This window comes from Scyliorhinus canicula, chromosome 14 (genome assembly GCF_902713615.1).
Source record: "Scyliorhinus canicula chromosome 14, sScyCan1.1, whole genome shotgun sequence".
Classification (NCBI taxonomy): domain Eukaryota; kingdom Metazoa; phylum Chordata; class Chondrichthyes; order Carcharhiniformes; family Scyliorhinidae; genus Scyliorhinus; species Scyliorhinus canicula.
In genome coordinates this window covers 38,628,017-38,651,258 of record NC_052159.1, presented here as the reverse complement: position 1 = coordinate 38,651,258, position 23,242 = coordinate 38,628,017, and the positions used below count along the sequence as shown (strand labels likewise).

Genomic DNA, 23,242 nt, shown 5'->3' with positions numbered 1-23,242 from the left:
TGTCCGATATCCAGTACTGGAAGAGCCACTATTTCATCCAATTAAACACGAGGAAGCCTGAAGCCATTGTCTTTGACCTTCTGTCACAAACTATCACCACCAATTCCATCTCTCTTCTGGCTGAACCACACTGTTTGTTGTCTCAGCATCATATTTAACCCTAAACAGAGTTTCCAATCTTTTAACCTTTTGTTATATTGTTGTATTATCCGTAGTTGGGAACTAATTATCAGGGATTAATTGTTATGATTAAAGCAAAATACTGCGGATGCTGAAGATGTGAAATAAGAAACAGGAAGTGCTCGAAAAACTCAGCATCTGGCAGCATCTGGGGAGAGAAAAACTCTCTCCATTTATTTTTTTATTCCTAACGCTGGTCGTCATTACACCCCATTGATTCCAGCTTAAACACATCATTTGTGACTGACTAATTGTTAGGTGTAAGGGTTTCAGCAAGCTGCACTAGAGTCATGTGACGTGCAACAAAACTCAGTTCAAACCAGCCTTCTATTGTACAAGGCAACATGGCAAATATGAAACATAAAGAGCTCTCATCTTTCCAAGCTTAAAATGCGATCAACACCTGGAAACTAAAATACAAGAACACACAGCACGTTGACAGCGAGTGTCTGTGAGTCAATCCAAAGCATTCTAAATCAATTTAGTGCAGATTTGGGAAATCTACCCACATTAGTGTCGGAAGAAAATCTGAGTGAATCATGTGAAAACAAATAATGAATGCACAGCTATAGCCCATTATGGTTTGGGAAGCTGATATTGTAGATTGTAGAGGCATTTGCAAAGTTTAAATATGAGTGCAGGTTGGCATTCAGTAGTTTCCTAAAAGGCACCAGCAGTTAATTAGCCGAGCTTACTGATAGCTTAGTAACAAGATATTTTTTTTAAATGCAGCCAGAAAATTTAAGTTTAAGAGCACAGATAAAAGGCTGATAGATCAACTAATTTCAAGTTCTGCACACCCTGAAATATAGAAAGCGCTAATTGGGAAGGACGAACTCACAACATCGTAGGCTGTCGAGTACATGAAGCCATGGGCAGGCAGATGAAGACTCAAGTCAACCCAAATGGCTAGCCTTCAGTTAGGCAAAGCAAAAGACAGCGGGGTTTTCATTTTCATTGATGCAGTGCATCAGAATCAAAAGACTGTAGTACAGAGAGAAAGACGTGCAAGAACTGCGGATGGCCACATGAATGCACAGACAGAAGGCGATTTCAAGCATATGAATCAATCTGCAGAGCTTGTGGAAAGGTCAATCACTGAGAAAGATGTGCAGAGCAAAAAGAGAAGGTGGTAGATGAGGCATTAGAGCCAGAGCAATAGGGCAATTGGACAGGAAAAGAAACTATAAATCCTGGATGAATTTCAGAACACAATAGGCACAGGAACCATGCTACTGCAGAAAATGGCTGGCTGTGACAGATCACAGAGAAAATAAATTCACACAACCGTTCAGATCAGGAGGAGGGTGAGAGAAAAGCCCACAGCAATAAATCTGGAGGTGCAGATTGATACTGGAGCATAGAATATTGTCATCCCACTCATATTGTAACAGCAGAACTTTCCTGAAAAGGTGGAAAAATGGTTACCCAAAGAAAGGTGTACAATGCCATGCTAAAGGCATACAGGGGAACTGAGATTCAACAGTTGGACCAACCCAAATCAGAGGCACACACAAAAGAAACAATGTACGCTGTATGTTCTAAATCACTGAAATGGATGCTATCCTCGGAGTGAGCAGCTGTGAAGAGCTGCAGATTATCTCGGTAAACTATGAGGTGAAGGTGACACTAAAGGTTGAAGTGAAGAGAGTAAACCCATTAAAAAGCACCCTCCAATCAGATATAAAGATGACCTGATGTAGAAGTGCCAAGAGTGTTTTGAAGAGATGGCTGGTAACTTTGAGGATTTTGAGTATCATTTAACTGTTGATTGAGAGAAGAAACTAGTGATTCATCTACCACATAAAGTACAAGAACTTCAAGGAAAGCTTGAAAAAGAGCCCCAAGAAATGGAAGACAAGAAAGTGATTTCCAGCATCACAGAGCCTACAGTTTGGGTAAATTCCATCATGGTGACAGAGAAGACAAATGATGGCTAAGAATCTGCTTGGATCCCAAAAATCTTAATTAGGCCATGAAATGGGATCACTGCTGAATTCCAACACTGGAAGAGATCATGACAGCACTGGCAGGGGCAAAGGATTTCAGTAAGTTTGATGCCACAATGGCTCCTGAATGTGAAACTAGATGTGGAATCATTGTCTTGACAACATCCAACACACTATATGCATGGTACAAATTCCTGTGTCTATCTTTGGTCTTTGTTATGGGCCAGGGTTTAGAGAACCCCAATGTGTATCATGGAGTTCACCTGACCCACAACTTTTAATAGATTGTGCTATGGGGAGCACACGGCCCACTCTACAGGTGTGGTACAGCAGAAATGGAAAAGTATTTTTTTAAAGCAAAAAAATGTTTATTCTATGAACTCAAGTTAACCTTTTTAAAACATACAGTAAACATCTTAGCAACCATCAATTCAAATACAACCCCCAAAGATTACAACACTAAGTAATGCTTAAGCTGTCCTTTTAACATCCATAAGTCTTCGAAAAACCTTTAAAACAGAAAGACATCAGGCTTGACTTCACTACTGAGAGCAGTTATTAGTTTTAAATCACCAAAGGATCGATTTACAGTCTTTTGAATACAGAGAGAGAAACTCATACACCTTCTGGCTGTGACTGCAGCTATCCAGCTCTGAAAACAAAACGAAAGTAAAAAGCTGACAGACAGCCCAGCTCCACCCACATTCTGACATCACTGATAAACACTCATTTCTTAAAGGTATGTGTCTTAAACACACATTTCTTAAAGGTACTCTCACATGACGGTCTTAAAGAGATAAGAAAATAGATGAGACATACAGGGGATGCAAAGGAACAGAAGATATCCAGCCATATGTTGTGATGAAAAAAGATCATGACAACCATCTACATGAAGCCATAAAGAGAGCCGGGAAAGTGCATCAAGATAATTGTGGATAAATGCATTGTGAAGGCGATGCAATGCAGTTCTTCAGAATGGTGTAGACTCCTAAAAGAATCATGGCTATCTCTGGGATGGAAGCCACAAGAGGTAAAGGCAGCTGAGAAGTTTCCTTGGCTTGATCCAAAATATGTGCCCCCTCATACCACTTATGTCAGAACACACAGCAAGCCTGCGAGAACTGATAAAAGAGTCACACGACAGGAGTTCCAGCAAACGCAACAAAGGGATACGCCAGTAGACACGTCTGTCATATTATGACAGAAATAAACTTGTCACTCTGCAAGCAGATGCTTCGACAGAAAGGACTAGGGGCAGCCTGGTACAAGAAATAAAACTGAAAGCATTCACGTTTAAAGCTCTAACCCCAACTGAGACCAGATATACCAACATACAAAGTGAGCAGTGGTGTACGGATGTGAGAACTTCCATGCATATCTCGACAGGAGAAGGTTTGTAGCAGAGAGTGATCATCATCCACTGGAGCAGATCTACAAGAAGAATCTGCGTAAAACACTAGTAAGACTGCAGAGGTTACGCTTGAGGCTTCAGAGTTACAATTTCACTCTGAAACATAAGCGAGGAAGAGAAATGTTAGCAGATAGCCTGGGCGGGATTCTCCGTCCCACCGCACCCATTTTCTGGTGTGGCGCGCCCCCGCCATCAGCAGAATTCTCCGTCCTGGCAGCTGGCCAATGTGTTTTCCCATTATGGGCACCGTCGGGAAATCTGCAGGCATCAGTGCACTGCCAGTGAAACGGAGTACCCCGCTGACAGAAAATTCAGCCCCTTATCTCAGTTGTCCCTACAGGAGAAACACAAGGTAAAAGGTGTAAATACAAAGATTCATCACCTAGTGGATGTAACACCACCAAAACTGAAGTCAAATTAGAGATGAGACCATCAATTTACCGCTAAGAGCAACAGATGTCAAACCTACAAGGCAGATGCATAACATCTTATCACCAAAGCACTACCATGAATCATACTTTTCAAAAAGAATACACACTGGAATACACTCTTAAAAAGGGGTTATGTTCATTTCCAAAAGTCGACTGATAATCTGCCTTAGTTTAGGAAAGGTATTGACTGAAACAGTTACACTGATAGGGGCATTACGTTTTAAAGAGGGATGTTGTATTGTAAATATCTGCAAAGAGTTAGAAAAACTAATTGTTATGTGTAAGTGTTCCAGAGAGTCATTGTTCACGGCTTCACTAGAGTGACGTGATGTGTAACAGAACCAGTTCAACCTGGTCTTTTATTGTACAATGCAGCTTGGCAAATATTAAACATAAAGACCTCTCATCTTTCCAAGCTTAGTGTGCGATTACTACCCAGCATCTGGAAATTAAAAGAACACATAGCACCTCTCCATCATAAAGATATCATAAAGACATCTATCTTTGTAACATTGCCCATTTCCAGCCTTAGCCCTTAGCTTATCTAACTCCAACCTTGGTCTTTTAAACACTATCCTGGCTGGCCTCCCACGATTCCAACCTCCATGATTGAACTGAACTAAAACTCTGCACCCCATATCCTAACTTGCAGCAACCCTCCGCTCACTGACGTGCATTATCTCCTGATCCACCAATACCTCAAATTCTCATCCTCATGTTTAAATCCTCCCTGACCTTGACCCTCTCGCAATCTTAACCTCTTACAGCCTTACAATCCTCTTTAAAAATAAAATCTGCATTCCTCCAACGCTGGACTCAATCTACCCCATGTCCTTCATCCCAACATTGGTGGCTGTGCCTTCAGCCATCTAAGTACTAAACTGTAAAATTCCTTCCTTAATCTCTCTGTCTCTCCAAATTTTTCTCCTTTTAGGCCCTTCCTTAAAATGTACCTGTTTGACCAAGCTATTAGAAACTCATCCTAATTTATCCTCATTTGTCTCACTGTCGATTTCCATCTAATTACATTAATGTGAGGTACCACATTAAAGGCACAGTATAAATGTAAGTTTTTTGTTGTCAATCCATTAAAATAAACAAGTTAATGTCTCAGATAGGGGAATACTATGACTGTGTCAAGCATTCATCTGGCAGGCAATATTGACAAAGTTCAACAAAAATGCTGAAACCAAAAAGGAATGTGCTCTGTACATACCCACGGAATGGAGGGAAACCACAAAGCAGAATGTAAGTAATCACACCAGCAGCCCAGATGTCCACCTTCAGACCATAGCTATAAAGAAAAAGTGCTCATTAGAAATGTGTGTGTAAAGTACAACCAAGCCCTGAACTCAATTTGTGTAAAACGGATTACTATAAGGTTCATGCATTATTCATTACATAGAAGACGCTGGCACTGTAATTAATTGAAACTACAGAGTATCCTAATGGATAGTGAGGCCTTTGTCTCTCAGCTGGAGAGCTATTACTCAAAGTATTGTATTAGGGTTGTTATGCTGGCTCGGAGGGTGCTTCATTAGCTTCCAATTGGGTGAATATGTAGCATTGGGTGAATATGTAGCATTCTGAATAAATGTGATGCAGACCGCTCACGTGAAAGAAGAAACACTGACAGTTGTGAATTAGGCATCATCTACAAAATAACAATAAACCACAAGGAGCAATGCAATGGGTTAAGGGAACTCTCCTTTCACTTTTGAGATCTAGGCCTGAATTAACAAAGATCAGGTACTTCTCTCCTTGAAGTTACATGAGCTCTAAACGAAATGAGCTCTGCTGCCTTAATACAGAATGCAAATCTCTCTTTAATGTGGCAATAAACAAATTGTTTTTCTGTACAATAGAGATGTCCCACGAATGCATAAGGGAATGCTTTTACGAGGATGGAGTAGGAAGACAGTTTAAGTATACCCTGACCTGAGAGCTCACAGCTGCTTAAAAAAAACAATTATTCCACAAAACATATTTGTTCAGCACAGATAATTTCCAAGATTTTGTGCCTGACTGAGCAGCAATGTAAATTACTGGTGGACTTGCACCTAGCATGTTCAAACTAAATATCCACAAACATGAATTGCGTCTGCAACTGTTGAAGAATGTTCTTGAACCAAATTGGAAATACATTTCTGCCACAGTTGTATCAAGGACTACGTCTTCCACAAATAATGAGGATATCTATGGATACACTGTATTTTGGTGGACGGAATTCTCCATTTGAGGGGTGGGTTCTCTGTTTGGGAGAGTATGGGCGGGATTCTCTGTCCCAGGATACCCAGTGCGTTCACCGATGGGATGGAGGATATCAGGCGTCAGAGGAAAAGCCGCCGATGTTCCGACACCCCACAGGTGGCGTGAATGAGATCCACGATGCGCGCCGGCGAGGGGTGTAAATAAATGCAAATGGCTCTTAATGATCCATTTGCATCTATTCATCCCTAATGGATTTATGGGGTTGAAACTCAGATCATAGCTGTTCTCCTTTGAGAAATGGACAGGTGGAGACTTCAGGTTAAATGTTCCAGCTGTAATTTATTTCACTGCCCTTGTCTGGACTGCTCTCTAGTTCCCAGGCAGGGGTCTCTTTTCTGTGGTGAACAGGGGTCCCTTTAGTTAGAGGGACCCTGTGAGGATCCCCTTTAGTTAGGCAGTCTCCGCGGGAGGGGGGATCCCTTTAGTTAGGCGGTCTCCGTGTGTGTGGGGGTGGGGGGGAGGTCCCTTTAGTTAAGTGGTCTCTGTGGGGGGTTCCTGCAGTTAGGGGTTCCTGGGGTTGCGGGGGGGGGGGGGGGGGGGCGCGGCCTCCCTGCTGACACTGGCACCTCTGATGGGCAGTGAGCAGAACTGAGTTGCACCTCATCACCTGTGACACCTGGTGGGCTTGATCCAGACTGAGGTTTATAGTCTGCTTCCCCGGGCGATAGGGCATCCATCACGGTGTGGAAGCACCTATGTGCCAATGTCTGAGATATCTCAGACAGGTCGCCGCTCGGCCCCTGGAAAGACCCCGAGGCAAAACAGTTCAGGGCGACCATCACCTTGACGAGCACCGGGAGCGGGTGTCCTCTGACTCTCCAGCCTCAACGGTTGGAGTACACCCTTGCCCATCCAAATACAACAGGATAAATGGTGACGCTGAGTTGCACTCCTGCCCCAAACCCACCCCCACTCCTCAGTCATTCCCCCCCCCCCCCCCCCCCCCCCCCCCCCCCAGATATGTTGCCTACCACACTGCACACCTGACCCCATCAGTGAGTCATGATGTGGAAATGCTGGGTTGGACTGGGGTGGGCAGAGTAAGAAGTCTCACAACATCGGGTTAGTGTCCAAAAGGTGTATTTGATGAAGGAGCAGCGCTCCTAAAGCTTGTGATTTCAAATAAACCTGTTGGACTTTAACATGGTGTTGTGAGACTTCTTTCTCAATGAATGTCACTGGGAAGCCTTTATCCTCACCACCCATCCCTGTCATCAGGGGTATCGGTGCCTGCCGCAACCCATGTCAGTGGTTGGCTCTGTGGCCCCTTTCCTGTCTCTCTAGTGGGGTCTACTGCGGGTGTCATCACTGGGTGGGCCATGTGTTATCCCACCAGCCGGGTGGCACCTGGTTGTGCGGTGGAGAGGGTCATGGTGTGCCACCAATCACCTCTATGCTTAGAGGCTTGTGTGCAAGCAGGTTCCACAGAGGGGGTTCAGAAATGGGGTGTGGGCTTCTGCTGGGGACTTAATTGCAATGTGATGTGGGTCAGGGGTGTGACACACAGGTTGTGACAACCTGTCTGGGAGCTGGGGCACAGTTGGCAGGCTTGGAGACAGCTGGTGATCCTGGGGAGTGAGTTAGCTCCTGTCCATCGTGTGACTGGTGAGGCCTCTGCCCTGAGAGGGGCAGTGTGCCAGGGAGGATGCAACGGCCACGGTCCATTTGTCCTTTGTTTGGGCTGAGCTCTGCTATTCCTCTGCTTTCCCTGCAGTTGGGCCTGTGCTTCTGATTAGTGCGCTGAGTGGCAGCACGTGGTGTGACACTGATTGAGCTTGGCCAGGCCCATCCCATTGATGGGTCAACTGGAGTGTTTAGGTTTCCAGAGGGGTGGCCTGGGTGGGCTTCCAAATGATGAGAGACCCTATGAACTTTACAGGACACAATGAGCAGTCAGCAGAGTGAGCAGGCAGGGGCCTGCAACTTGTACCTAATGGTAGCTTTTAAAACAAATACCGCAGCAATGGCGGTCAGTGCCCAGCCATCACGAACCCGAGGGTGAGACCCCGAATCCACTGATATGTCAGCAAGTCACTCCCAGTACTCCTCCCAGCCCTGTCAGCCACCCCCCAGCAAGCGCTACAATTTTTAACAATTTGTTTTCCTCCCTTCCCTCTCTACCTCAGCAGCCATGACGCCCAGTCCCTGTTTGTAATCACCTGTAGTAAACTGCGCCTGCATGACTTCTGCTTGACAGGGGCGGAGCACTGGGGAGGCCAGGAGCACACAGAGTCAAACCTGGTAATGGTTTGTTAATGCATGCAAATGCTGATTTTGCATGCAGCCGCCGATGCAAATCGCATTGCCACCACCAGCAGGGCCCCAGAGCATGGCTTTCGGTTCGGCACCTCAATTTTCAGCGGACACCCGATTCTCCGCCCGATTGCGATTCACATTTGCGCCGTTGCGGGGGAAGAGAATCCAGGCCGGTGTCTACTCTGTCATGCAGAACTTATAACTGATTTTCAGATTACGGGTCATGTGCACACATCAAAGAACTACCACTGACACCAGTGAAATGTCCTTTATATTTATCTTAAATTTCAAGCAGAACCTTTCTGAAGGCCTTAGGAGGTAAATGCCCCATCTGATGTATCACCAAAATATATATTATATTATATTGTATGAGGCCATCGGTGGAACAGATGGTTATCCAATTGTGCGTCTCCCACAGCCAACTGCAAGCTAAATGTCAAACTGCTGGGAATCTGCTTGGAAGACCCTTTCTTAGTGGCTTAGTGGGTCTTTGGTGTCCTTGGTCACACCCTGTCAGCAATTCCCTTTGGTTTTAGTTGGTATGTGAAGTCTGTACTTCAGGAACCTGGCTGCATGAGCATAATACAATGGCACCTTGTAACAAAGCACAAGGTTGAGGCTCAGTTCTTAATCTGTGCTGAGTTAATCTATCCCAGAGGGGCTACTAGAATTGGATTCACCCCCTCTGGACGGAAGAAAATAAAAGGTACAGGCTTGAGTGTTCTGTTCTTCCTGGTTGCATGACTCGCCAACCATCATTTTCTAGGTTACTGCATAAAATTTGCTCACTTGGTTAAATGGACAGAGGACAACCAGAAAGAGTCAGTGACATCATGAAAGAACAGGGGGAGAAAGAAAAGAATGGCATTGGCAAAAGAAAATGCAAACAATACTAATAGAAGAAAGTATTTGTATTGAGAGAACATATAAACATGGTGAGCATATATGGTGGTACAATACCCAGTTTCAGCAATTATTTCCGGAGCCACATATGTAGGGGTCCCACAGACAGTGTACAAAGGCCCATCAACTACTGTAGCAAGGCCAAAGTCCCCTAGTTTCAGAGATTTACTTCCATCTTGATGTTCATATACCTGTTTTGATAAAATACAAAGAATTCTGGTTATTGAAAACATTAGACGGTTTGTTGCTATAATAATTGCTCTTCCCTGAACACCAGTTCAGTAAGAAGTCTTACAACACCAGATTAAAGTCCAACATGTTTGTTTCAAACACTAGCTTTCGGAGCACTGCTCCTTCCTCAGCTGAATGCAGCCTCCAATGCAAATCGCATTGTCACTGAGGAAGGAGCAGTGCTCCGAAAGCTAGTGTTTGAAACAAACATGTTGGACTTTAACCTGGTGTTGTCAGACTTCTCACTGTGCTCACCCCAGTCCAACGCCGGCATCTCCACATCATGGCTGCACGCCAGTTGATAGCGGATTAATGAAAACATTGGACAGGTCCCGGGTAGGGGAAGCAAAACAGGCAAGGGAACCTAATTGAGTGGGAGGCCAAAAAAAATCAGCTTCCCAAATGGTGGGATGAACTTTTGCAATTAAGCTCAAGGAACGTTGAAGGCATGCCGAGCTGCTTAATGGCAAAGGTCGGGCTGCATATTTGTATACATCTGCATTTCATGCATGCTCATTAAAATGACAACTCACTAGAATTAAGTACCCCTTCTCAATTCAGTTGTCAGTGAGCGAGCAATACATGCCTTCATATTTATGACTGCATATGAGTGGTGTGCAGCAGGCGAGAGTCAACTTGCTGGAATGGAGTGAGCAGCCAGTTTTTTTCCCTCTTTTGGGAGTGTTGTTCAATGAGGGATTCTAAGGATAAGTCACTTATTCTATGGAGGCGACGATCGGGTGGTGGTAGTCTAAGCGGCGTCTTAGGCATGGATGGAGCCAGGGAAGGAAGGCAAGGGTACAGGGATGTGGAAGTGAGGCAAGGGCCTTGTATGTTTTGTGTTGGGGTCCTGAAAATGTGTGGGGGAGGTGGATTTTCAGGCAGGAATGGTGGGAGAGAAATGGTCCTAAAGAGGATGGAATTGATGGTGTCTATTGTGGGGTCCTTTGGTTGCACTGAGGGTACTGGGTAGCACAGGGAACAGTCACAGTGAGAGGGAGGAGTGGACTGCTGTAGGATGGCTGGTCCATGGTTATGGTCAGGCAGTAGAAGGTCTCATGGTGGGGTGGGGTGGGTAGGTGTGAAATAGACCTAACAGGTGCCGCTGGTTTTGGGAGTGCTAGGGTAAGCATGGGAATAGTAATGGTGGAGGTTCAACTGGGAGAGAAAGCATGTGGAGGATGCTGCTTATGGGTTCCACAGTTCAAAGATGTGTGGGTTAGGTGGATTGGCCATGCTAAATTGCCCTTAGTGTCCAAAATTGCCTTTAGTGTTGGTTGAGTGGGGTTACTGGGTTATGGGGATAGGGTGGTGTGGGCTTGGGTAGGGTACTCTTCCTAAGAAACGGTGCAGACTCGATGGGTCGAATGGCCTCCTTCTGCACTGTAAATTCTATGACAAATTCTAATGGGGAAGATTCAAGGTCAATAACAGAGAGATAAATGATTGCATTGTGTAGATCCAGGGTGATGGGGGTGGAGGAATGTAAGTGGGTGGAAGATGGTAGAGTGTGCCTGGAAAGTTGCACACACCATTTTTTCAAAGCTCTTCTTCACAACATAGTTGCTCTGTACGAGTGAATACTCAAAGTGGGAGGAGGGCCTTTGCAGACGAATGGAGTGGTATGTTAGCACAATGAGCCAACTAAAAAGACTAAATGATCATGTGGCAACTGGATGTGAACTATGTTCAGGTATGTTCCCTCAGTGCTGAACTCCAAATGGCAGCAGGTTTGCTCCCTGACTCATAGGTCTCCATGTCAAGAACCCAGGGAGGTCAGGAGCTCCCGTAAAGTCTGGCTAAAGGGCAACTCTAGTTGACCAAGGTGGATGGGTTTGAATGAGGGGAGGAGGGGGGATAAACAGTGGGAGGGAGGCAGATGTGAGTTCCACTCGGATGGATGGGGGGGGTAGTGACAATGTGCTGATTTAGAACCTTGAGAACTCTGAGTAGATGGTCATGGCCGATGATGGTAGACAGGTTGGGGGGGGGGGGGGGGGAATAGTACATCTCTGATGCTAAGGCAAGTGTCTCTTTAATGTGCCTTGGCAGCATTGAACGGATGCCCAACAGTATTGGGAGGATGCCCTGACATGGCTTTCATGACCCTGGTCAATCCATACAAGTGGAGGAATGAATGAGAGGAGAGCTCATCTGTGGTCCTCCATGTTGTGCTGCACCATAGGGTGATCGTGGGGAGGCCAGGTATGGACCAATGCTAGGTATGAGGTTTTGAAATGGCTGAAATGCTCGAGGCTTGAGGGACAGGGTCAAAGAATGTGCTGACTGGATGGATCACTGCAATTTGTTCACAAGAATACATGTGCTCACAGAATTGGGCAACATGGTAATATAGTGGTCAGCACAATTGCTTCACAGCTCCAGGGTCCCAGGTTCGATTCCCGGCTTGGGTCACTGTCTGTGCGGAGTCTGCACGCTCTACCCATGTGTGCGTGGGTTTCCTCCGGGTGCTCCGGTTTCCTCCCACAGTCCAAAGATGTGCAGGTTAGGTGGATTGGCCATGCTAAATTACCTTTGGTGTCCAAAATTGCCCTTAGTGTTGGGTGGGGTTACTGGGTGATGGGGATCGGGTGCAGTTGTGGGTTTGGGTAGGGTGCTCTTTCCAAGAGCCGGTGCAGACTCGATGGGCCGAATGACTTCCTTCGGCACTGTAAATTCTATGCATCCCTGCAGTGCAGAAGGAGGCCATTTGGTCCATCGAGTCTGCACCGACCCTCTGAAAGAGCACTTCATCCAAGCCCACTTCCCGCCCTATCCTAATAACCCCTTAACATAACCTACACATCCCTGGACATGAAGGGGCAATATAGCATGACCAATCCACCTAAGCTGCACATCTTTGGACTGTGGGAGGAAACCGTAGCACCCGGAGAAAACTCATGCAGAAACGGGGCGAAAGTGCAACTCCACACAGACAGTCACTCATGGCCAGAATTGAACCCGGATTTGTGGAACTGTGAGGCAGCAGTGCTACCCGCTGTGCCAACGTGTCATCCTTTTAAAATGTCTACAATTTTAGAATCCACACAGTGTAGAAAGTCACCATTCAGCCCATCGAGTGTGCACTGACTCTCCGAAAGACGTACTTCACCCCCCCCCCCCCCCCCCCCCCCCCCCCGCCCAACCCCCTAATCATTGGCCATGACCCATCTACCCAGGGCTCTCAAGGTTCTAAATCAGCACATTGTGCAGGCTCCAGGAAACTTTACTCTTCCACTAGTCACGTTCCAACTGGGGAGGAAACAGAGGGGGGTGTTGATTTTCTGCCTGCCCTGTCACAAGATTGGCTCCTCAGACATGTAAATCTAATTAGCTGCCCAGCGAGAGACTGCGCGTGGCGAGCTGTCCCAGCCCCGAGCGCAAATGTTTCTGATCCCGCGTCCCAACTTCAATTCCCGATCAGACCATTTCACTTATTAATTCAATGGATGCATTTAACTAGATGTGAATTAATTGCCCTTGCATTACAGAATTTGGGTCAATGTTCCAAACCAGGTAAAGATTACATTGGATTGTATGCAAGACATTTCGATACAGAACTAGTGCATCAGCATTCAATGCCTGCATTCAATTAAGCGTTTCACAATTGTTCTTAATGTCTTCACATATTTGCTTTGTGAGTTACTGCACTGTCCTTCATTATTATATTACACTTGGCACAGAATAATATTAGTAGTGGGGTAATCTTCTATTCTGTGGCTCAGAAGAACAACCTAACAATAACATATTGAAAATGCATACTAATCAAAAATAGTTATTAAAAAAATCAGGCCAACTGTGAACTGTAAAACCATTTTCAGGTATCATTAAATCACATTCCACTTTGAACAACTATCTTGCTTAATTGTTCCCTGGTGTTAAGAGAAATAAGAAGCATTTGTTATCCTAACAACTAATTTGAGACTTCATTACCCAATAATTAGTTACTGTTCAAAATACTGCCTCACTCTATTTCCTTTGTGCTTAAAGGAGTCATCAGTTCCAAGGATGCACATGACTGAGCAGAAAGGTCAAAGACGCAAATTGCCAAAGCAGTGCATCCTTGCAAAAATGAGCACATAAATTAAGAAGCGAGAAAACAAGGCATTGATGTACTTATTTTATTGTAAATGCTTACGTTCACTGGACTAGAAAATGCAGATTGTAGATATTGGGCAGAAGTGACCGTTATCAGTTCGCTCCGCTACCGTTGCCGGCGAGGCAAGGAATTTGGCACGAGGCCAAATCTCCCATTCCCTGCAGCAGGAAAGGAGAATCCCGGGGGTGCGGAGGAACGAAGAATCAAACTCATGCTGCGGGATTCTCTTGTCAGTGGGATTCTCCGCTTTGCCGACAGTGTACCCACGCTCTCAGGTTTCCTAGCAATGTGGGGTAGCCACAATGGGAAACCCCATTGGCCAGCTGCAGGAACGGAGAATCCCGCTGCTGGCGGCGGCGCATCCCGCCAGAAAACGGGGCTGTGGGACGGAAAATCTTACCCATGGTCTCTTCCTTATATAGGTATGGAAAATAATTTTCCAGCCAGACTCCAATGTTTGATGATGGTAATATAACAATTGACACTTCTATACCTCTGTTGGTGCGCCAAAATACCCAGAGATGCTTCAAAAAAAAGACCCCAGATAAAAGCGAGAATACCAGAATTTGAAGAGATGGAACCTGATCTAAATCCTGAGGTTTGATTGAATTAAAATTAGGTCCATAGATTTTGGGTGGGGTTAAGAATCATAGAATCACTACAGTGCACAACGAGGCCATTCAGCCCATCAAGTCTGCACCGACCCTCTGAAAGGGCACTCTACCCTATCCCCGTAATCCCTCCAAACGTTTTGGACACTAATGGACAATTTAGCATAGGCAATCCACCTCGGACTGTGGGTGGAAACCTTCGCAGACACAAGGAGAACGTGCAAACTCCGCACACCCAAGATCAGAATCGAACCCGGGCCTCTGGGCAGTAAGACAATAGTGCTAACCACTGTGCCACCGTGCTGCAGTTAAAATGAGAAAAATCTCACATTATAAGCAATGTATATTACTATATAATCTTTATTGTCACAAGTAGGCTTACATTAACACTGCAATGAAGATACTGTGAAAAGTGGGAACTAAAGCGGTATTCTTGATTAATATTTTAAATTAAATTTAACAGTTTTCTATCCTAAAATTAATGATCAATCATAAACTGCTGGACATCCAAAATGAAAACAGATAATTCAAGAAATACTCAAGTTCAGGCAGCATCTAGGGACTTTTGGGTGATGGACAGTTTTGTAGGAAAGTCTACACCTGAATCGGATTTGTTCCCTTTGCAAATTCTGCCTGTGCTGCTGGATTTTCCAGCACTTTCTGTGCTTCATCTCCTGTGATGGATGTTGTTCAGAACTGATCGGAGATGTGAATTGAGTAGTTCAGCAAGGCATGCAACACGAGCTAGGAGCAAATCAGTCAGGCAAAAGGTCAGTGAGGGCATGTAGCAGGACAAATTAAAAAGCAAAATTGAAGTACCCAATCCACCTACCCTGCACATCTTTGGGTTGTGTGGGGGAAATCCACGCAGATATGGGGAGAATGTGCAAACTCCACACGGACAGTGACCCAGGGCCGGGATTGAACCCGGGTTCTCACCGCCATGAGACAGCAGTTCTAACCACTGTGCCACCATGCCGCCCTTACCAAATTTAAGCAACTACAAAGCAAAGTGGATTTCCAGTTAACTGGCAACTGAAAGCAGCAAAGTCAAATGCCGGAGGTTGGGAGATGCAATTTAGAGCTGAGGTCAGGAGTGTGTTCTGTGTCTGCGATCTGGTCCTGCAGCTGAATCTGGTGCCAGGGCTGACACCAGAGGTATCCCCGAGGTGGATTAGAGCTTACAAACGTCAAGACCCAGCAGCTATGATCAATCTTGCAAATTCTCAAACACTGTTTTCATATGTTATCTTTCCTCATGTATATAGGAGGCAGTCTGAAACTAAATTTTGGAAAAAGGTTTGATTTTTGTTGTTAATTATACATTTTTGCTAGAAATCTATTTTTAGAACATATTTTCTTGCAAAGTGAGATAGCAGCCTAAAGGGCTTTACAAGCTCATTAGCTTTTTTTCCCTCAAAGATAACTGGTTCCTGTTTTCCTACCTGCTGATTCTCCATTTTAATATCTCCTAACTAAACTGTCACCAGTAATTTTCATAACCTACTTGCTGAAGCATCAGCCTTGGCTCAGTCGTCTGTATGTGCTCACCTTTCAATTAGAAAGACTTCACAAACCACAAAATCAAGACTGACACATCATTGCAGGACAGAAGGAGTGCCACACTGTTGGGGGATACGCTTTTAGGTGCGTTGCAAAGCATCTGATGACACAAAGAACAGCTGAGTAGTTCACCCAGTATCCTGGCCAATATGTATCTCTAAAGCACAACATCTGATCAGAGTGCCACTTTTCCTTTGGGCAACTTTACTGTGCTTAAATTAGTTGCTGCTATATTATACCAATGATGGCACTTCATGTAATATTATGTAATAAACTCTTTCTTTCTTCCTTGATGGGTTTGTTACATGTTCAGTTGTGACTTTCTTTGTTTATGTTTGTGTCAATTAGGTACATATCTTTATTTATTAAAATAATTTACAAGTGGAGCAAACTCGATGGGCCAAATGGCCTAATTCTGCTCCTATATCTTATGAAGTGGAACAATGGCGGGATTTTCCAGCCTGGCCATGGAAGGCCCCCTTGGGCGGCTTGTGGTAGGCCAGCCAAAAGTCCATTGACTTTCAACGGAACCGGATGATCCTGGAGGTGGGCGGGGCTGGAAAATCCCACTGCATTTTTTGTTTTTGAAGAACAGTTTACATCAGAAGAACCTAGCATTTATCATTCTGAATTTGATATGTTAGACAGAAGCTGCAGTTAAGATGGCCAATAGCGTACTATAATATATTGTTAACTAATATTCTACCGTGAGCAGAAACCTCCTCCAGCGTGACTTTTAGCTGAAACTGATCCTGATCTGTAAATATGCAATTTGTAATCCATCAAATCTAGCATGCTATAGATGCAGATCTAGGTTTGTAATTAGCATATTACCTCATGATAATCTATCTCCAAGCCTTTGGACCTATTTGCTTCATTAATACATTAATTTTCCTCTTTCTCTAATCTTTCTCTAATCATTGATATTTCTCATTGAATTAAACTGTTGGGTAACATTAGACAACACTACCTAGGGAGAAAAAGGCCTTGAGCATATTTTAGAAAATGTCAAATGAATTCCTTTGAACTACGAATGCAGCAAGTATATGGCTAATGATATGCACAGTAGTAACCACTTAAAAGAAAAGTGATGGTGTAGAAAATAAAGGTTGTTACTGCAGTTAGATAAGAAGCACTACAGAATGCCAAATTCAATCTTCAAAGCATTTTGTGATGGCGTGAATGTACATGCAACTGAGAGTTTTCAGCAAATCAGTAATCAAGATGGATTATTTTAAAAGTTTTTGATCAGACCTCGAGCAAATACCAATTTCAATCCTGTCACAAGTCCAGAGGTAAGATAAAAGTGACTGTTCCATTGTCGTAAAGCCAGTGGAAATGTAAATGATGAAGGCAATAGTATTCTGACATTTCTAGGTTGTGCTGAAAAAGGAACTAGCATTTATTCATCACCTTCCATATTACTGGGATTTTGCAGCTAATTAATTATTTTTGAAGTATAGTAACTTTTACTTGGTATACAAATGCAGCAGTTAATTTGTGCACAGCAAGGTCGCACAATATATAATAAAATGATGCAATAGAGAAGCGGGAAATTTGGCCCATTATGCCAGTCCTAGCTCTTTGAAAGAACTACTCAATTAGTCCCAATCCCTTGCTCTAACCCCATATCACTGCAGCATTTCCGCTTTCATGCATTTATCTAACTACCTTCTGGAAGTTATTGTTGAATTTGCTTCCACCACCTTTCAATGCACTGGATTACAAATCTCCGCATTAAAAAATAATTTTCTGATATCACCGCTGGCTTATTTGACAATTATCTTGGGCACGATTCTCCGCGGCCCACTCCGGTTGGGAGAATAGCGGGAGGGCCTCCCAATATTTTCTGCGCCCTCCCGCTATTCTCCCACGCCCGACCCACGTCACGAAGCGCCGCTCGCCATTTTTTACGACGAGCAGCGATTCTCCGCGGCCGATGGGCCAAGCGGCCGGGCCTTTACGCCCGTTTTTTCACGGCAGCAAACATACCTGCTTGCTGCCGTCGTAAAAACGGGCGCTGGATGCCCGTTTGGGGCATCCAGAGGCCCTTTTGGGGCGGGAGCACCACCGTTGTGCTTGGGATCGGTGCCCACCGATCGTCGGGCCTGCGTCCAAAAGGGACGCACTATTTCCCCTTCGCCGCCCGACAAGATCAAGCCGCCACATCTTGTCGGGCGGCGGTGGAGAAATGCGGAACCCGCGCAAATGGCGTGATGACGTCACCCGCGCATCCGCGGGTTGGAGCCGGCTCCAACCTGCGCATGCGCGGCTGACGTCATACAGACGCCAGCCGCGCGTCATCTTGGCGTTAAGGCCGCAATGCTGTGATTCCCAGGGTCCCACTCCTAGCCCCGATGGGGGGGGGAGAATCGGGTCCCGGGTACGGGCATGAAGGCTGCCGTGAAACACGGCCAGTTTCACGACAGCCTTTACGACTCTCCGCATTTGCGGAGAATCTCGCCCCTTAAATCTGTGCCCTTTGGTACTTGGAGCAGATTCTACTTATTTGCTTTATCAAAACCCTTCATGATTTTGAACATCTCTATTAAATTACCCCTCGACTTTCACTGCCGTGAGGAGTGCAATTCCAGTTTCTCCAATCTCTTGACGCAGTTGATGTCCTGCAGCTCTGGCACTATTCCAGCAGTCTCTTCTGCACTCTCTCCAAGCCTTTTACATCCATCCTAAAGTGCCTTCCCAGAATTTGGCATAATAATCCAAATAGGGCCTAAATAACAATTTATAAATATTGATCACAACCCCTTTGCTTCTTTTTACTCTAACCTCCTTGTTTTTGAATTCTAATAAGATGAATAGTGTGGTTTTCTTTAAATGGTTTAAGGATAAATATTGACCTGTACACCTGTGGCTGGATTTTCATCTTGGAGGTAGGACTAATCTTGCCATCATGGACTCCCCCCACCCCCTTCGCTTAAGACTACCTGGAGGTGGGATCCTCCAGAGATCCAAACCCTATATGACCAAAATGGAGCAGGCTGAATCTAGGGCAAGCGGGTGGCAAGGCTCACCTACATTCACAAATAAACCTTGGACTGATGCTTCCAATGCGACCAATGGCTCATCTAAGTATGGTTGAATATTCTGATCACTCTAAACCTCCTCATCCTACCTCTTATCTATTATATATTTTGTGATCAGTACAAGCAAACCTTACTATAATAGTTCAAAACCATTGGATAACCCATAAAACTCGCCAAGTAAACAAATAGACTCTTCAAACCAGCTCTGTAAACAAAGTCAAACACTTGTCAAACAATTAGGCAGTTGGATTGCAGTCACGATTCCATAAAGCTCCTCAAGTAAACAAAGAACAACTATCACAACGGATATCTAGATTGAATACGTAAAGGCAATGAGAAAAGCTTAAACATTTACACCTTGTTATCATGCGAGGCTATTTTTTCAATAATGTAAATTTTACTTTACCTTTCGATTCATTAAATGAACTTCTTAAAAACTCATCTGAATACCTTTCCATATTTACAATGTTGACCTTTTACTTGACAACTTGCTAGTTGGCAAAAATGTAGGGCGGGATTCTCCGACCCAGCCGCTGGGGGTCGGCGTGAATCCCGCCCCCGCCGAATTCTCCGGCACCGGAGATTCGGTGGGGGCGGGAATCGCGCCGTGCCGGTCGGCGGGCCCCCCCGGCAATTCTCCGGCCCGCGATGGGCCGAAGTCCCGCTGCTGTAATGCCGGTCCCACCGGCGTGAATTAAACCACCTCCCTTACCGGCGGGCAGGCTCTGGGGTCCTGGGGGGGGGGGGAGCGGGGCGATCTGGCCCCGGGGGGCCCACTGGTCCGCGGGCAGGCCTGTGCCGTGGGGGCACTCTTTCCCCTCCGCGTCGCCCATCAACCTCCGCGATGGCCGACGCGGAGGTGACCCCCCCCCCCCGCGCATGCGCGGGGATGACGTCAGCAACCGCTGATGCTTCCGTGCATGCGCGGACATCCGCCGGCCTCCCTTCGGCCCTGGCTGGCATGGCGCCAAAGGCCTTTCCCGCCGGCCGGCAGTGCGCCAACCACTCCGGTGTGGGCCTAGCCCCTAAAGGTGAGGGCTTGGCCCCTAAAGCTGTGGAGGATTCTGCATCTTTGGGGCGGCCCGACGCCAGAGTGGTTCACGCCGCTCCATCCCGACGGGACCCCCCGTCCCGCCGGGTAGGGGAGAATCCCGCCCATAATCTTGCAAACACATTGGGTGGGATTCTCCGTCCTCAGTATGCCCAGAATGCATTCCCCGATGGGACAGGGAATCGGGTGTTGGGGAAAAATCAAGATCGATGCTGGGTGCCGACCTGAACGCCAGGCTCCAACCCCTCACTGGCAACGTGAACGGGTTCCTTGCCGCATACCAGTGGGAGCATGGGAATAATTGTGAATGGGTCGCAATGACTCATTTGCATCTATTAACAGGTCCGGCGCCCTGTGCTCCACCCTCCCGTGATTCTCCAGTCCCTGCAGCAGGGAATCATGTGGGCGAGGTTCACTTGTCCTCTCAGCAATCGTGAACCTGACATTGTGGAACATGCGGTGGGCTAAGGGGGCAAGCTTTCCCCCTTGGCCCACGACGAGGTCCACCACACCAAGTTCATGTTGGTAGAGACCTTCTGAGCCCATCAGCATCCCGCTCTTGCACTGAAAATCAGCCCTGAACCCTCCTGCCCCATAAAAAAGCGTCTGCAGCTTTGATCCATTCACATCCCTTCATGCTTCAGTGGCTGAAGTGGTGAAATCCCAGTGTTTGTAGACACTGTAAGAAGTCTTACAACACCTGGTTAAAGTCCAACAGGTTTGTTTCAAACACGAGCTTTCGGAGCACGGCTCCTTCTTCAGGTGAATGGAAAGGCTTGTTCCAGAAATGTTTATATAGAAATATAAACATTTCTGGAACAAGCCTTTCCATTCACCTGAAGAAGGAGCCGTGCTCCGAAAGCTCGTGTTTGAAACAAACCTGTTGGACTTTAACCTGGTGTTGTAAGACTTCTTACTGTGCTCACCCCAGTCCAACGCCGGCATCTCCACATCTTTGTAGACACTGACCACATCAAAAAGAAATAAGTGCAGTGGAATCACACGCTTGAGTGATTGGAGTGCCTTTCACCTCTTTGATGTGGGCAATGTTTACAACATTGGGGTTTCACCACTTAGGCCATTGAAGTGTGAAGGGTCATGACTAGATCAAACCTGCAGATTTTTTTAAATGAGCTGTTAATCACAAATCACTACTCGAAAACCATGAATGGATTGCAGACAGTGGATCCATGGGAACCTGACGCAGGCAAACCTGTTCTCCTTTGATAAATGGACATGTGGAGCAGCAAGGTGGAGCAGCCAAAATGCTTTCCACATCCCCTGTCTGGACTGCTCTCTAGCTTCCAGATAGGGCCGCTTTTCTGGGGAGGGGTGTCTGTGTGGGGGGAGGTGTCTGTGTGTGTGTGTGTGTGTGTGGGGGGGGGGGGGGGAAGAGGGGGGGGGGTCTGTGGAGGGTTAGGCTTATAAATTATTTCTAACATTGTTTCATAGTCTTGAACAGTATGTTTGTTTGCTCATGTTGTCATTATTGCAAGTAATTATTTAAGAATACTTATTTCAAAGTTCATAACTTACCAACAGATTCTCGGGTTTGATGTCCCTATGTACAATGTTAAGGCTATGCAGGTATTTGATAGCACTGGCCAGATTGTACAGCATCCCACTAGCATCGCGTTCTGTGTACTTGTTGGTGGAAGTAATTGCATCAAAAAGATCTCCACCCTGAAGAATAAATGACACTGCATGACTAAATTTGTGATGTACATTTCCTACCAAATGTTCCAATGGAAATTGTTTCTGCAACTTTCAAGTTTCCATATGTGAATATATTATTCATTGCATTTAAGATGCTTTTGTTAATTTTGAGAACCTTTTCACAAAACAAACTTAAATACAACTAAATCAGAATGCTTGTCCAATCAACTAACAAGTCAATCAATCCCACAAAGGTTGTTCAAGTATAAACGTGTCTTACTCATCTGAGGATAGAACTCCATGAAATACAATTGGAATAACATGCCATTTTTTCTTCTTATAAGCTATATTTCTATCTATGACTCAATTCTCAACAAATTGGTCATACCTTGACAAGTTCCATGACTAGATAAAGCTCACTTGGTGTATCCATCTCTTCAATTAAAAGAACAATGTTTGGATGTTTAACTCTCCGTAAAATCGACACCTCATTTTGGATCATGTGCTCCTGTCAGGGGCAAAAGAAGCATTTTTTAAATCCAACTTGCTTACACAGACATGCATTTCCTGACAAAATCAAAACAATCAAAAATGTTGTTTTGGATGTTGGGATTAGCCTTCAGCACACAGGGCAAGATCTATTATCCACAGGTGTACGGTGCACTGCTTAAACCTTAATTAACATTTTATATTCTGAAATTTCCACCATAGGCAGAATTTACTGTCCGAAGCAAAAGTCCATAATAACAATCGGTTTGCAGAGACTGACCAACCACAATAATTCCCTACGTACTGCCATTCATGACTTGTATAAGGAGTTTAAAATACTACTAATAATAATCTCTATTGTCACAAGTAGGCTTACATTAGCACTGCAATGAAGTTAATGTTAAAATCCCCTAGACACCACAAGACGGCACCTGTTCAGGTATACAGAGGGAGATTTCGGATTTAAAAGGGCTCAATTTAATGCTTCTGTGCCAGGAAGGGTAAAACCTATAGGGCATGATGTTCACAAAAGGGAACAAAGTCCCAAACGAGTGCATTTAGTCTCGTGTTTCCCAGCACTCGCAGTGCCAAGAACACATGGCTATTCAACATGGCTGGCTTTGAATAAAGGGCCTGAACGGGGAACGCACAGCCGAGGCTGCACATAGCCCCGTTTATAACAATGGAGAGGTCCGTTCGCCAGAACTCTTTGTTGTAGCGCGGGATCAGGACGCCATTTTTAAATGGCGAACCAATCTCCGAGTCTCCCAAAAGAATCCCCGACCTTCCCCCAAGCCTAAACGCAAAAGGGGAGGGTCCCCGTCCCCCAGCATCCCTCCAACGCCCACGCTCGGCTACCCAGGCCTGTTCGCTTGCGCAAACAATGCCAGCTTGGCACCTTGGCAATGCCAACCTGGCACCCTGGCACTGCCCATACCAGCTGGCAGTGTCACCTGGGAAACTTGGCAGTGCCATGCTGGCACAGCCAAGATGTCAGGCTGGCATCAGCAGTGCCAGGGCACCTCCCTACAGCTGGAGGCCTTCGATCCCTGGGTGACCCCCATGAGTGCTGTTCCATCTGGTTCCTGTTTGGACGA

The 23,242-nt window shown here is 45.6% G+C and overlaps 1 protein-coding gene across 4 annotated transcripts in view; it reads right to left on the bottom strand.

The window, feature by feature from the left end:
- The window catches only part of dclk1a (doublecortin-like kinase 1a), a 475,245-nt gene that overhangs the window by 71,417 nt on the left and 380,586 nt on the right, over positions 1-23,242 (bottom strand). For all 4 annotated transcript variants that reach the window (XM_038818045.1, XM_038818046.1, XM_038818044.1 and 1 more), the window contains 4 exons: positions 22,045-22,164; positions 21,537-21,683; positions 9,459-9,592; positions 5,188-5,265 (listed from right to left, as the gene is read on the bottom strand). In XM_038818045.1, the coding sequence (XP_038673973.1) occupies positions 5,188-5,265; positions 9,459-9,592; positions 21,537-21,683; positions 22,045-22,164 (479 nt within the window). The remainder of the gene's footprint in view (positions 1-5,187; positions 5,266-9,458; positions 9,593-21,536; positions 21,684-22,044; positions 22,165-23,242) is intronic.